The 14,161-nt window shown below is 40.3% G+C and overlaps 1 protein-coding gene across 1 annotated transcript in view; it reads right to left on the reverse strand.

The window, feature by feature from the left end:
- Positions 1–1,437: 1,437 nt before the first annotated feature.
- Positions 1,438–14,161, reverse strand: part of ppm1h (protein phosphatase, Mg2+/Mn2+ dependent, 1H) — a 71,221-nt gene continuing 58,497 nt past the window's right edge. The window contains exons 7-9 of the mRNA XM_088923607.1: positions 7,690–7,753; positions 5,871–5,978; positions 1,438–1,614 (exon numbers count right to left, since the gene is read on the reverse strand). Coding sequence (XP_088779733.1) covers positions 1,438–1,614; positions 5,871–5,978; positions 7,690–7,753 — 349 coding nt within the window. The remainder of the gene's footprint in view (positions 1,615–5,870; positions 5,979–7,689; positions 7,754–14,161) is intronic.

The following is a 14,161-nucleotide window of genomic DNA, read 5'->3' on the forward strand; positions in this document are numbered from 1 at the left end:
TGAAACTGGGCTATGTCGAGTGTTTCTTGTCCAGGTAATTTTACCGAAGCTCTGTGGAGAACTTCAGGATTTGTCACTCGTGATCTTTTCTTTTGTACATTCCTTGTATAAAACAATGGAACTGTCAGGCTGCCAGGGGCACAATTAAACACTGGCAATGGCCACTGGTGAGTACTTGCTTTCACCATGTAATAATAATAATAGTAATCATCAATTCCTTACACTATATAGTGCTTTTCTGCAGCCATAGTGCGTCAGAACATTCACCACACACCAGCTCTCGGTGGGGAGGAGAACAGAGTGATGAAGCCAGTTCATAGATGGGGATTATTAGGAGGCCATGATTGGTAAGGGCCAGGGGGAAATTTGGCCAGGACGCCAGGGATGCACCCCTACTCTTTTCGAGAAACGCCCTGGGATTTTTTAATGACCCCAGAGAGTCAGGACCTCGGTTTTACGTCTCATTGTCTCATAGTGTCCCCGTTACTAAACTGGAAACTGGTCCAGTGTAAACCGATCTGGTCTGAGTGTGAACTGATGAAAGAAGAGGAATATGTTTAACATCATGAATCAATACTTGAGTCATCTATGGTAATATTAACTGTGTGGAAAAAATAAAACGAATCGATCCAATGATACCTGTCTGGCACAGCATGGTGGCGCAGTGGTTAGTATTGCTGCCTCACAGCACTGGGGCCCTGGGTTCAATTCCTGGGGTGCTGTCTGTGTGGAGTTTGCATGTTCTCCCTCCTTGTGTGTTTCCCCCAAGTGCTCTAAATTCTTCCCACAGTCCAAAGACATTAACTGGCTTCTGGGAAAATTGGCCCTGGTGTGAGTGTGTGTGCCCTGTGATGGACTGGCGTCCTGCCCAGTCTGTACCCTGCCCTGGAATAGGCTCTGGCCCCACAACCCTGAATTGGAAAAAACGTTTAGAAAATGGATGGATTTGTATAATGGAAAAGGATTGCCATTATACATTGGGAAGAATCATTTTCTCTCATATTACAGTCAGAAGGGTTGAGTGCTCTTTAACCTGGATACAATTTATAGACCCATTAAGACCTGATTGTACTACATAAATCACACTATTAATAACCTATTCAAAATAACTCCAAGAATATAACTCTATTCACGGAAATGTCAGCCTTTACTTCATGTGAAGTTCCACGATAAATGCATCAAACACGACTTAAAAATGTTTTTTTAGTTTCAGTAATTTTTCTTAAAAACGATCCATTTTTTTACCTAAATATGGTTGGTTACAAGATCTTATTAAAGGTGAAAAAAAGGTCTGGCATGATTTGTCTCGATTCCAGCCTTTAGATCGACAAAAGCTGACATTTCAATGAGGGTGTGTCGACTTTTGATGCAGTAAGGGAACTGCATGACAACCTGGAGAGGCTGCACTTTCGTTCCTGTGCTTTTCAGATTTAACGGTCAACAACTATTTAAAAAGACATGCCTGTGCTGATCGTCGGGATCGCAGTTTGCCAGGAAGTTGGTGACGGCCTCAGCCACGTCCTCATTGGACAGCACATCCCACAACCCATCTGTAGCCAGCACCAGGACGTCGTCCGCTCCGTGCTCGTACTCTGTGAGGTTGTAAACTTTCACCTGGAACAAGAGGAGGAACAGTGGAATCAGATGGGGGAAGATCATTTTATGTAGGGCCTTTTTATCGGTGTGAAATCTTCTGAAGTCTTCTAACCCCCACTGCAAGTTGTATAGCAGAATCTGCCTACTGAAGTGATATGCAGTCACAGGATTCTTTTTGTCTTTTAGAACGTTTTTTTAAATTACTAGACAGTGTTGGTCCCAACTGTCCCAGCCCATTCTCTGTCAACCACACAGTGATGCTGAAGTGAAACAGATCTTTGACCTACCTGGTAGAACAGCTACACTGAAGATATGCACTTCAGTGACAAGCTGTTACTTGACATCTGTGGATACGCCCAGCAATGAAATTCTGGCAAGCCCATTCTCAGCGGTAATAAAACGCATTTTCTGAGAACATAGTCAGTCATACCTTGGGGCTTAATTGGGGAAAAAAGCGAATTACACTGCACCAAAATTTCCATCATTTTAAATTCGTTGGCTGCAGGGCTCTTTCATTAGCTATTACCAGATGTTGGATATTTCATGCACGTTATCTAATTTTCCATAGACCTATATAGATCAATACGTGGAGTCTAAAGATCATTTTGTCTTCACTTGTGCAATCTGTATAAGGGCTTGTAAAATTAAGAAAAATGCTACAAAACACAATGAAGCACTCGACTAGCGTAGTTTCCGATGGGCTGGGCTCTGAGGTTTTCTCCTGAAAGGCTGTGATTCAGTGAGCAACTATCAGGGAGACTTGAAGGGAGCAAATCTAGTGAGTTTTCCTTCTTTCCTAGTTGAACCTGAAAAGCATCTTTTCCAGACACAGAACTGGAGAGGACACCCTCACCCCAACCCTCTGCCTGACTGACCCTCTGAAAATACTGTTGAAATGCAAATACTGTACTTACTCATGACCATTTGACTCCATCTACTGGGACGCTGTGTATATATTAAACTACTCTGATGTGTAACCTTCAGCATCACGCCTTTGCTAAACTCAGTTCGGCTGATTAAACACCAGCACAGAGGTAAAAATTCAAAGTATTCATGCCATTTATTTAATAACTGTTTTTACACTTACAAAACATGACAAAGTGACTAGGTTTGGTCAACATAAAATATGTTGTGAAGATACTCCTACGAACGAATCCGTGACATGGTCAGATTGATGATAGTAATAATGAACAGCTGATCAGCATCACACACTCACTTGGTATGGGCAATAATCATCAATTTCTATCTCAGCAAACGAGTAATGCTGAATTTACACAGTAATGTCTTTTAATTTAAAGTCAATTTTAATTTCCTATCCTGTCTCAAAGTGTCCTGGTTAATATCTAGCTAGTCACGTGGTCATCTAAATATGACACTAAACATCTTTAATGTGTTTTTTAAGTGAAGTTTCTTTTAATGTACTGGGTTTATTTTTGCAGTTCAAGCGCAATGGCATGATTTAAACAGCAATGATACTGAAAAAGGAATATGTATTGGAGAAGTAGAATTCAGTTTGCAAAGAGAGCCTTGTATCTTCTCCTCAGAGGAGAAGCATGCTTCTTTCCTACAGCATTAATAACGTCTTCACAGGCATGCTTTAATCCCCTGTCTCAAAAGCCTGTGGCTTCAGTCATCTCCCAAGAGATCAAAATGAAATGAATTTGTTCAACTATTCACAAGGAAAAGATACACAAATGGTTCGGCAGAAACAGCATTTCAACAGTATTTTCAGAGGGTCAGTCAGGCAGAGGGTTGGGGTGAGGGTATCCTCTCCAGTTCTGTGTCTGGAAAAGATGCTTTTCAGGTTCAACTAAGAAAGAAGGAAAACTCACTAGATTTGCTCCCTTCAAGTCTCCCTGATGTTCTTTAAAAAGGAACATTTACTAACAATGCCTCAAAAGCACTATTTAAAAAGTACTTTTTATTTTACCTTTGTGAATTGGGCTATTTCCACCTGGAAGGATGTGCTCTTACACATCTTTAATTATCTTGGAAAGTATAGACAGTACAGGCCTGGTCGAGGGCTTGAATTGAAAGTAACCCCCTGGGCCTCAAGTTTGAATATTTTAGTTTTATTTGTCATACTCAAGTACGCACACTAGAAAGAAATATCCAGAGAAAACTCAAACAAAAAATTTTGCTTCCTTCAAATCTCCTCAATTTCTTTTAAAAAATTCAAAGATGTCTCAGAAGAACTCATTTTCAAATGTGGCACTATTCATATTTTACCTTTGTTGAAGCACATTTTGTCACAGAACCTGGGCCACGTCAGTGATCTTCTCACAGAAACACACGTGTGGGGGAAAAAGGCCATTTTGCCCCCTCCCCCCCTCCACACACCCCTGCAATGCAGAGCTGATGAAGTGGAGGTTGAGTGCCAGTGTGAAGACAGAGGCAGCTCCTGCCTGCTCCTGTCTGAGAGACTGGTGTGACTTGATTAGCCAAGAGCCTCTGTCTCTTTTCCCCGCTGTGCTCTTCGACGCATGTTATCGGGGTTGAATTCAAGCTCACAGTGCTGTGAAATGGGTTCTGATGCTGTAGGCAGAGGCGTTTTTTTTTCAGCTTTTGCCAATATGGGATTAACTGTCCTTTACAGTACTAAAACAAAAGGTAAAAAAACCCAGCAACGTCATAATTGGAGAACTTCATAAACCAATTGCATATCAATACTCGCACGTGCAAGTGTAAGAACAGCTTCACGCATTGAGTTTCAAAATACAAGTGTCCTGTAAACAGGAGCTGGCCACATTATCTGTGCACAGACTCGCTTATAAAGTGCTAATGGAGGATTCGAATGCAGAAATAAAGAATAGTTTTGCTCAACTGCTATTTACCTGCGTTCAAAGAAAACTTTGTCACCTGAACAGGAGCAAGGAAATAGCAGTTAAACCTAAGTTTATTTGTTTTTGTAACACAGCCTTATTTAATATAGTTCTTAGTTTTTAACTTTGCAGCCTTTTGTCTTGCCAGCTTTTGCTGAAATTGATCTTCTCTTTCCTCACAAAGCATTCTATTGTAGATTTCAGGTTTAGCTTAAAAATATTCACTTGAAAACTGTGTGTATGCGTCACTAGTAATGCAAAAAAAAAATGGAATGCTTATGCACGACTGTCACCACCCGATCTGCAATCACCAGTTTGGTGTTTTTCACATCTACGCTCATGGCTTCGTCCTGCAATTGCAACACGGGGAAGAATGAGGATAAGGATTAAGAATGAGTAAGGATTTGTCCAATCCGCCCACCTTTAAGACATCACAGGCTACACAGACCTGAGTAGCTGGTCCAGTTATTCTGAAACAAATCCTTATTAAGTCCTTTAAAGCATCAACCAAAGATACTTAGAGTAGGATACTTATTTATGTAGAAAATTAGCTGGGGAACTGCAACACTATGTTTATATTTCGAGGATAGAAAGAATCAACACTGATGAAAGCAAAATGTACACAGTAATGTGTAAAACTTCCCATTTACATCTCAAAATAGACTCAATTTCCAGGTATGCACAGCGCCATATTCTGTGAATCAGAACGAGCCAGCAAAACTTCCGGTGAGGTGAAGTGGCCCAATTACAATGTAAACAAGTGTATTTGTTTACACTCTTTTAATTCAATAGAAATATTGCTCTCGACTTCGAGACAGTTTTGCCAACAAATGCTACTTGTTAACTCTGCATGCAGATCATGCTGGAACATTTCTGCGGCAAAATGTCTGCTGCACAACCTGCACTTATTTGCTCGTACATCCCATTACAATAGTCAGTACAGTGACTAGTGAGCAGGAAGGGCCCCTTCTCACAAACTCTTGCTCTCAACCCTGGTGAGTCCAGGGGTTTGCGACAACATGGTGACTTACAGTAATTTCAGGAAGTTCACAATTTTGTGCTTAATTCAAAATTTATACAACATTTGTCTATGCCGGCAATGAATTAATTTGGCTACTGCAATTTAATAACCGGATCTGAGACTTGGGACTGCAGTTCCCCTTTAATTATGTGGAGTATTTAAGACAACATATTGTGTAAAAAAAAACACAACTGGAAAGCACTCTGGGACTGACAGCTAGGAAGGAGAGATGTGTCATTTTGAAACAAGTTTCCCGTCACCCTGGTCAATAAATTATTGCCCTGTGAATATACAGTAAGAGCACAAGAAAGATAACAAAGGTGAAGAGGCCATCTAGCCTGTTTGGGAGAGTTTGTTCCACGCTCCCATCACTATTTGAATAAAGAGGCGCATCCTCGCACCCTCGGGAAAAGGGGACTGGGCAGCCGTACCTCAGGACAGCAGGAGAGGAACGGCTTGATGTAGATGTTGGAGTCGTGCACCTTGAGGTCGTGGTCCCCGAGGCCTCTCGTGACTCCGATGGTGGCCATGACACGAGCCTGCGAAGACAGGAAATCTCAACAATTCCGACTGCTCGCTGCTCGTCAGTTGCACTTGGTACGTCTGCAGCTGAGGATGATATAGAGGTTTCTTTTGGAGGAGGGGGGGTTCTAGACTGCACCAGTTCTTTGTTTCCTTCTGTTAAATTCTTATTCTCGCTAATATAGGTGCAAATGTCCAGAGACCAATTCACTCCAATCGTCTGCTTAACCCAGATGCCTGCCGATGTATACAACGTCCCTTAAAACACGCTTATGAGACTTACGGAGACAAAATATTAAGAATACGATCCAAATGTTGGCAAAATCCAGAAAAAGCAAGTGAGAAATAATACATTAAATTATTCCAAGATTGCAGTCTACTTTAGTGGAATTGTTTATGCTCCTATACAGCATAGTTATAAGTCCTCATCCCAGATTATCCTTTCCACATTTGTACTCATTTTTGTTCTCCTCTGCTGCCATATTAATATGAGCACCCAAAGTGGACTAAACCAGTGTTCACAGAATTTTTCCAGAGCTGGTCAAACATTATGATTAATCTGCATGAGCATGAATGTGTCGGGCCATGCGCAATGTTCAAGGGTAACCTTGCAGATACTGCTGTGCTTGTGTTAAATCCCTGTGTGTGCTTGATTCTGAGATTCTCATGTCATCTGTGCCAAAATTGCTTATTTGAACAGAGCAGATCTCAGAAAGGGGGGGGGAGGGTAGCTGTAATCAGTATTCTTGGCAGATCCTTGACTGAGTGTTCAAAGTACTCTCACTCCTCAGGAACCGAAGAGGCAGCGTCTTGGGATTTATGGTTCTCTGATTAGCACAGCAGACCCTTTACCAGGCTTTTGATGTGTGCTGGAATTCAACTAGACTGTATCTCTCCCTGCAAAGTGATGCCAAAGATTACAATCCAATGGAAATCTTTAGGGGGGGCAGAATGGTACTTTCCTTAAATAGCTCTCAGTGTTAGAAAAGGCATTTTTCACAACACCACAAATTCCATTTTCTCCTCCAACAACCGACATACTTTTTCCAACTGCATCAAGAAGGCTTAACCTCATGTGTTCAAGCCGAGCCACACGTGTGATATATGAACGATTCTAAACGGCCCTGCAATCACAGCCCCAGGCGTTCTGAACGAGCGACACTGTTATTTGAAACGCCCCGTTCCACGTCAATTGAGGCAGGCTTCATGATTCACCTGCAGGAGAGTTCCCGAGACTACCTCCTCTGATGTTGCACTGCAAAAGGAAAGATTTCAAGAGACTGACACAGATCTAAGGGCGATACAGTGGCGTGGTGGTCAGAAGTGCTGCCTTGCAGAGCTGGGGACCTGGGTTCAATGGCTGGGGTGCTGTCTGCATGGAATTTGTATGCTCTCCACATGTTTGTGTGGGTTTCCTTCTGTTTATGTGGTTTCCTCCCAGCAGTCCAAAGACATGCTGGTAGGTTAAGGAAAATTGGCTCTGGTGTGAGCATCTGTGTCTGTGTGTGCTCTATGATGGACTGGCATCCCTTGTACCCATTGCTTGCCAGGATAGGCTCTGGCTCCCTCATGACTCTGTATTGGATAAAGTGGTTAGAAAATGGCTGGATGACACAGGTCTCCTTGGGGCTGACAGAACTGAGAGCACACACAAGCGCTAGTGCTTGAATTTCTGTGAGCAATGCAAGGTCAAACAAGCACCACTCAGTCGACAAATGCTGGCCTTACCTTTTTCCCTTCCCCGTATATTAATGGAAACTTCAGGTCATCTTCCTCTATGGTTTTATATGCCCTGCATGTGGAAAAGGACAATTAAGACTTTATTTTTGTTCCTTCGCCATACAGTTACCCAAGATAAGGAGCAAATCACAGTGCTTATGTAAACGGAATCAAAGAACCCTTCTCAAGGTACGAGAATCACTGCAATTCCCAAAGAGTGCTTATTTCTAATCATCGAAGTTTTTGCAATCGTGGGCTGTTGTGCTGTATTCATCTTTCAGATAAAAAACGTGTTAAAATATCAGCCTGGGGAAGGAGAATGGAACAAGACTTGCAAAATATTTGTTTCAGTTCGAAGCACTAAAACCTGACACACATTCGCGTGACGACAGAACGGCTCAGCTTGTTTTTATTTTTTGCCTCATCGATGGGTTTTCTTTTTATTGCCTCGTCCCCCAGCTGCTCAGAAGCTTGGCTTTTACCCTTAGGACCTTGAGAAAGGGAAGAGGAGAGAAGTACACGCAAACTTTTCAGATTCATTTTTTTAAATAGGAGACCCACTGCGCCAGAGAAGCGATGCAGTAGCTCTGTAAGATCATAAGGGCCTCGCAAGTCACCCAAACCTAACCAACTATTTAAAAAAATCAAAAATAACCTTTAAAAATGACAATACAGTAGGGTTCGGTGCAGAAAACCGTCACAAGTAGCCAAATTCACAAATAACCAAGACCCGACCCTATACTATCGCATAATGTACTATAGTATACAGCATGTATGGTTAAAAAACATGAGTAACTTTCCCTTATAAGAAAATTGAAGTACTAATGCATTGGCTTTACATTAATTTAAATTGACATTAATCAACTAAACGAAAAAACAGTAATCACAACTTATAATCACAATTTATAGCAATCAGCTAAAATAAACAACATGAATTCCTCCTCTGCATGCAGTGGATGCCTGCACCTTCTCTCTCTGCCTCTGTGATTAGCACTCCTTACTGTAATAAAACCGTCGGTGACCTTGTATCGTCATCTACAGCCCGTAATTTCCCACAGTGGCGACCCCGAACCTGGAGCTTTCGTCACAATACATAAACGAGACCACACAGAGGTGTGAATGCTGAGTACAGAAGTTGGAACATAGGTAGAGGGCAGGGAGAGGCTCCCTCATTAGCTAGATTTGTCACACGATGGTAGTCTGTTGCGACGCCAATTGGAAAATTGCATTTAACGACCTTCGGTTCGTTTTTCTTTAGACATATTGTGTGGAAAAAAAACACAATTAGAAAGCACCCTGGGAGTGCCAGTTAGGAGGGAGAGATGGGTCATTTTGAATTCCCGCTCTGCTCTTGTGAAAGTGAAATTCGCTGTATTCATTTTGTTTCCTGTTAATAGCACTTTTAGCTACAGTACGTTTACCACAAAGAGCTCTTCACAAGTTCATTGTCCTCATTTAAACCAGTGATTTGTCCCATGTGCCACAAGCAAATACGGTCCATAAGACAGCTGTCGTTATTAAGATGCACAGTTCATTTCAACGAGGTACTCAGTGTTCTTAGCTTTTTATCAGAGGGTGACTGGAGATTTTACTGTGACTCTTGAGTGACAAGGCACACCTTCCACCTGCATCACAAATGCAGAAGGCAAAACAGAAAATACCTCACATTTTCTGAGATTATTTCACTACTGTATGTGCAACGTTTCTATATCTGAATGAACGTACTGTACATTTTACCCTCTCTTTTAATTTAAACAAAAATGTTGCAAACACAGCAGAGAACAAAAAAACAGCCTTTAAAGAAAACATGTTAAATCTGTGTGCAACTTCAAGCAGTTACCCTTGAAGAATGAGGCACTTTTATGTTGTCTAACAATTCAATTCAAGCTTTACTGTCCCATTGGGGAAATTAAGTTTTACAGCACTCTCCCAACATAACCACACAATGACAGACACAATTTTACCAAGCAAGAAGTCAGTGCAATAGTGCTACAGCAAGATAAGGGAGAAGATAGTTACGATACATTGTTCAAAAGAGATATTGCAGGGGGGGGATGAAAGATTTTCTGTGTCTATTAGTATTACACCTGGACTGGAAAAGTGTGAACTTTCTATGGTCGGGATGAGAGACACAATCTATAAAACACTTTGCTTTCTTTGCCACCCTCTGTTCGTAGAGGATATTTTAGGTGATTTGATTTGCCACAATTAATTTCCTACTTATTTTGACTAGTTTTTCCAGCCTGTTACAATCAATGGTACTGTTACCAAACCAGCAAGTGAGACAGTATGTAAGGCACTTTCAATACAAGACGTGTAGAAAAGTGTTTGTATGGTCCTATCAACCTTGAGATAGCTCAGTTTACTGAGAAAAAAAGTACTTGTAGTTGTGACAATTTCTACAGTCTGACCATTAATTACAGTAGGTTGGAGGAGAGTTGCATTTTTCCTCCTTTGTTTTTAAAATCTCCCAGCTCCTTTTAAATCCTAAGATTTAACTGCAAAAACAACACGTCACACCATTTAGTAAACTTATTTAAAAAGGGGTATATGATGGTTTTCTGGGTCCTTTAACCTTAAATGCTTAACCTTAAAATAAACATGACTAGCAACAAACTCCTAATTTCTGACAACCACAAAAAAGGCATATGGCTTCTTAAGTATTAACTCTGAAGGCACTATAACCTAGCTTTTTACTTTGCTTCATTCTGAAATACATCAGCTTCATTTCTGAGAGATGTAAGAGACAAAGTTTAGCTGAGCCTGTTACAACGGTGACATATTTTCCAAGGAAATCCCAAAGGCAAATGGCTGTCATTGCATTATCCTGCATCCTGCATCCTGCATCAGGGGGCTGGCCTTTTGGCATAGGAGACTTCACCTCCGTCTGAGTAAGTGTGTGTCACTGAGCTGGGAGGTGAGAGATTCACCAGACGAACAAAAGAATCAAACTGCTATGAATATAAGAAGCATTAATACAGAAGAATATAGGGAAACATTAGGAAAGGTAGGAGGGATGGCCAATACAGACAATAGAGTCATAAAGGCAACTCACCTGTTTTGATTATGTTTCAGATCTCTTTACTTACACCTCAGCTTCCTCTGTCATTTCTGTATTCCGTCTCTCCTGCACAAGTTTTTAAACCCTGGAGCTCGATTTCAAATGATTTACATATGCAAATGTGATTCGCCTTAACTGATGCATTTTAACTAGCATAAGCCAGCCTGACACCATTGACCTGCTGTTAGCTGCAGGGGAGGAAATACCCCGTACTTCACTCGCTAGCAAGACTCGTATGTTCCTACTTCCCGAGATGAATAAATCATTCAGAACCAAGCTCCAGAAGATGAAAAAGAAACAACAGACAGAAGGTCTTAGAAAGAATATACTTTTTTTGGGGACAATGTAGGACTTTTTTTGTCTCTATATGTACAGGATTGACATCACAATCTCACAGGCAGTTACTTTTAACAGCATCTTACATGTATTATATTTGTAGACTTCTTACTTTAAAAAAAAAAATCAGATAAAACTAAAGAACAGCCACGTACTTGGATATATTTTGCTGTGTGACATGTATACTTTAATCCTAAATGACAATGTAATTAAGAGTATGGTGATTTAATAATGTTTATTTAACCAAGGTATTCAGGTCGGTTTTACACTTAAAATTGTATTACTGTATAGAAGTTGATTTGGAATGATTTTCAGTACCTTACTGGCTAAAAAGCATTCACCTTCATTTAAGGCATAAAGCACAGGATCAGCATTTTCTAATGGTCAAGATACTGTACAGGATACCACAGCTCAGCAAAGAAATGCTGAATGTTTCTTGGTGATTTTTTTTAATGGTTTCACATTCAGTGAAATATGATTTGCAAATGAAATCTAAAAGGCAGATAGCAAGCTTGTATACTTTATCTCGGAGAATACCTACACACAGATTTCTCTCAACGTCTGTACGGTGCTGTAATTTAGGATAATGAGATTGTATTACGCAGATAGAAAAAGAATCACCCCATAACAGAAACAAAACAAGTCCCAAGTCTACACAACCCTGTTTAGCTACAATACTTCCTACAGTATTATATAAATACAGATGTGGAATATCCCAGTTTGTTTTACAAATGATAATACTGTGATGACAGCAGGGGCAGACTGTGCCAGTTATATTTGCTATAGTGCCCTTTGCAAAATACAAAACTGCCACAGAGTGTCTCCCAGATTTATTTGTACAGCAGTAAACAGTATAGCAACTGCAGACTATGTGGAGACAGAGGACAGGAATGTCATTTAGTCTGTACTGTTCATCTTTCTCTTCCTTATATATCCCCAGCAGCTGAAGAAGTGCTCCAACTCCTTCACTGCTCATACAGTAATTAAAATAATTAAAGGAGAAACTTTGATATCAGAATATTTCCAAATATATCCCTAAGTCAAGATCAGTGCTGCATAAATGTTGTATCACGCAATCAGATCTTAGTACACGCACAGTGGGAGTTTCTAAAATAACAACAAAGCTACTTCTGTGCACTGTAACTTCATGTACATTTCAGGTAGCTCCTTAAACTGATTTTACAGCATTGCAAAAAAAAAATCAGAATAGATTAGAAGTTATAAAATATCATTGTTATACTGTTGTAATTGCGATGTATATCACTAATACTTCAGCTTTAAAATTCCTGCTTTACCAGGTTTTTCTGCTTTGCACCTTCAAGGACTACTCATAGATAAATAAACAGTCAATTACCTTTGTTCTCATTTTAAGACTTCGAATTTGCAATATTCCCAAATATGTAAAAGAATTTTTTACTTGTTTCTCTTCAGGAGTGCAGAGTTGGACCGCTGAGAAGCTATTGAATTCAACTGCCCACTATCACATGTAATATCAAGTTACAGACCGTGAGGCCAAGTAAGGTACTGTAGCTTAAAATTGTTAAGACGAGACGAACACTGGACTGCAGAGCCTACAAAAAAAGGTTTTCCATCTTCTTCTTTCTGGAGAACACAAGTGGTACACTGAATCAGACAGAGAAATAACGGCAGGCACACACAGCACTGTTCAGAGATTTGTTGGGCTCACTCCTCTACAGTGCTCTTAACTGTGGTCTTTATCGGGTACTCTTTTTCTCCTTTAACACTAGTGTGTCCACATAAGCTGAATCTAGAAGGAGGTGGAGATAACTAATGTACTGACATCATAAACTACTTGAACGCGCTCTGCAACACTAAAACAAAGAGCTAATGGAGAGAACAGGTTTTTTAATATCCTATGCTTTTTGAATTAGATTGAGAAAGCTGGACCTGATGTTCATTGTTTAGAAGATCAGAATATTACAGGGTCTGTCCCGTAAAGGAGAAATCCTGTCTGATGACTTTCAGAGTAGAATCAGCAGTAGTAAGTCAACGGTTTTGCAGTAGCCTGAAAGCTCACAGCTATATACAAAATGTTGAAAACAAAGACACATTGTTTTAGCCAACTAGAAATATGAGTCCATGTTACAATATTCTCTTAAGAGTGACTCAAAGATTTACGGAAAACTTTTTTGCCTTCACTCATGTATAATTTAAATCTTATTCTTTATACTGTAGAATGTCGTTGGTGCCAGATTCAAGATTCAAGCTTTATCAAAATAGAGAGTAAGGTATAAAAATTACAGACCAACAAATTAACAGAAGAAGAAATGTAAAATCCTCAAAATGCCCAAAACAGATAGATAAGTACTGATTTAAACCTCTATCACATCAATTTCAAGTCAGATATCTTGAGTATAAATACATACAATAGATTTTTAGCCTTGATTGAAAGGTAGCCACTGTGAGTGAACCTTCAATATGACTGGACAGAAAACTCCACAATTTTGTAGCTGCAACATACTGTAATAAACAACTCTTTAATTTCCTCCTGAGCCCTACTATCATAGTACAGAGAAGTTTATATCAGTCATCTGGAGCTGACAGGGAGACAATAATACTTAGAGGTATTTTGCATGCAAAATGATCGTCAATATGCTATTTGCATATCCAAAATTTGGCTGGTAGAAAATGCATGAGCTTTTTACAACCAAATGTACTAGAATCAGAGGACCACATTGTGCATCACAAACTCTTGTCATATTCTGATGGAAAACTCAACATGCACCTTTCCGGCTTTAATGACCACCAAAGAGGTGGGGAGGAAAGAAGCTCAAGTGAACCTGCAGCCAGTATTAGTAGCTTTTGGAGTGAATTCCAGTTTATCCACTGATCATCAATCATAAATAGCCTGTGTTGCAGGCCCTCCCAGAAGTGTTGTCCGAGCCCAGGGGCATGACTGGTATCATTTGTGCACACGAGCGGGACTGTTTTATTCAAGCCTGTAGTACATATCAAGAGACAACTGGGATATATCAGAAGCTGGTATCTATGACAGTGCTACTCTCCCATGTTAGTAGGCTTTTAACCTCACAGGCTCAACTTAGTGGACAAGACTGTTGCAGC

Source organism: Atractosteus spatula, chromosome 8 (genome assembly GCF_055471065.1).
Source record: "Atractosteus spatula isolate fAtrSpa1 chromosome 8, fAtrSpa1.hap1, whole genome shotgun sequence".
NCBI lineage: Eukaryota > Metazoa > Chordata > Actinopteri > Semionotiformes > Lepisosteidae > Atractosteus > Atractosteus spatula.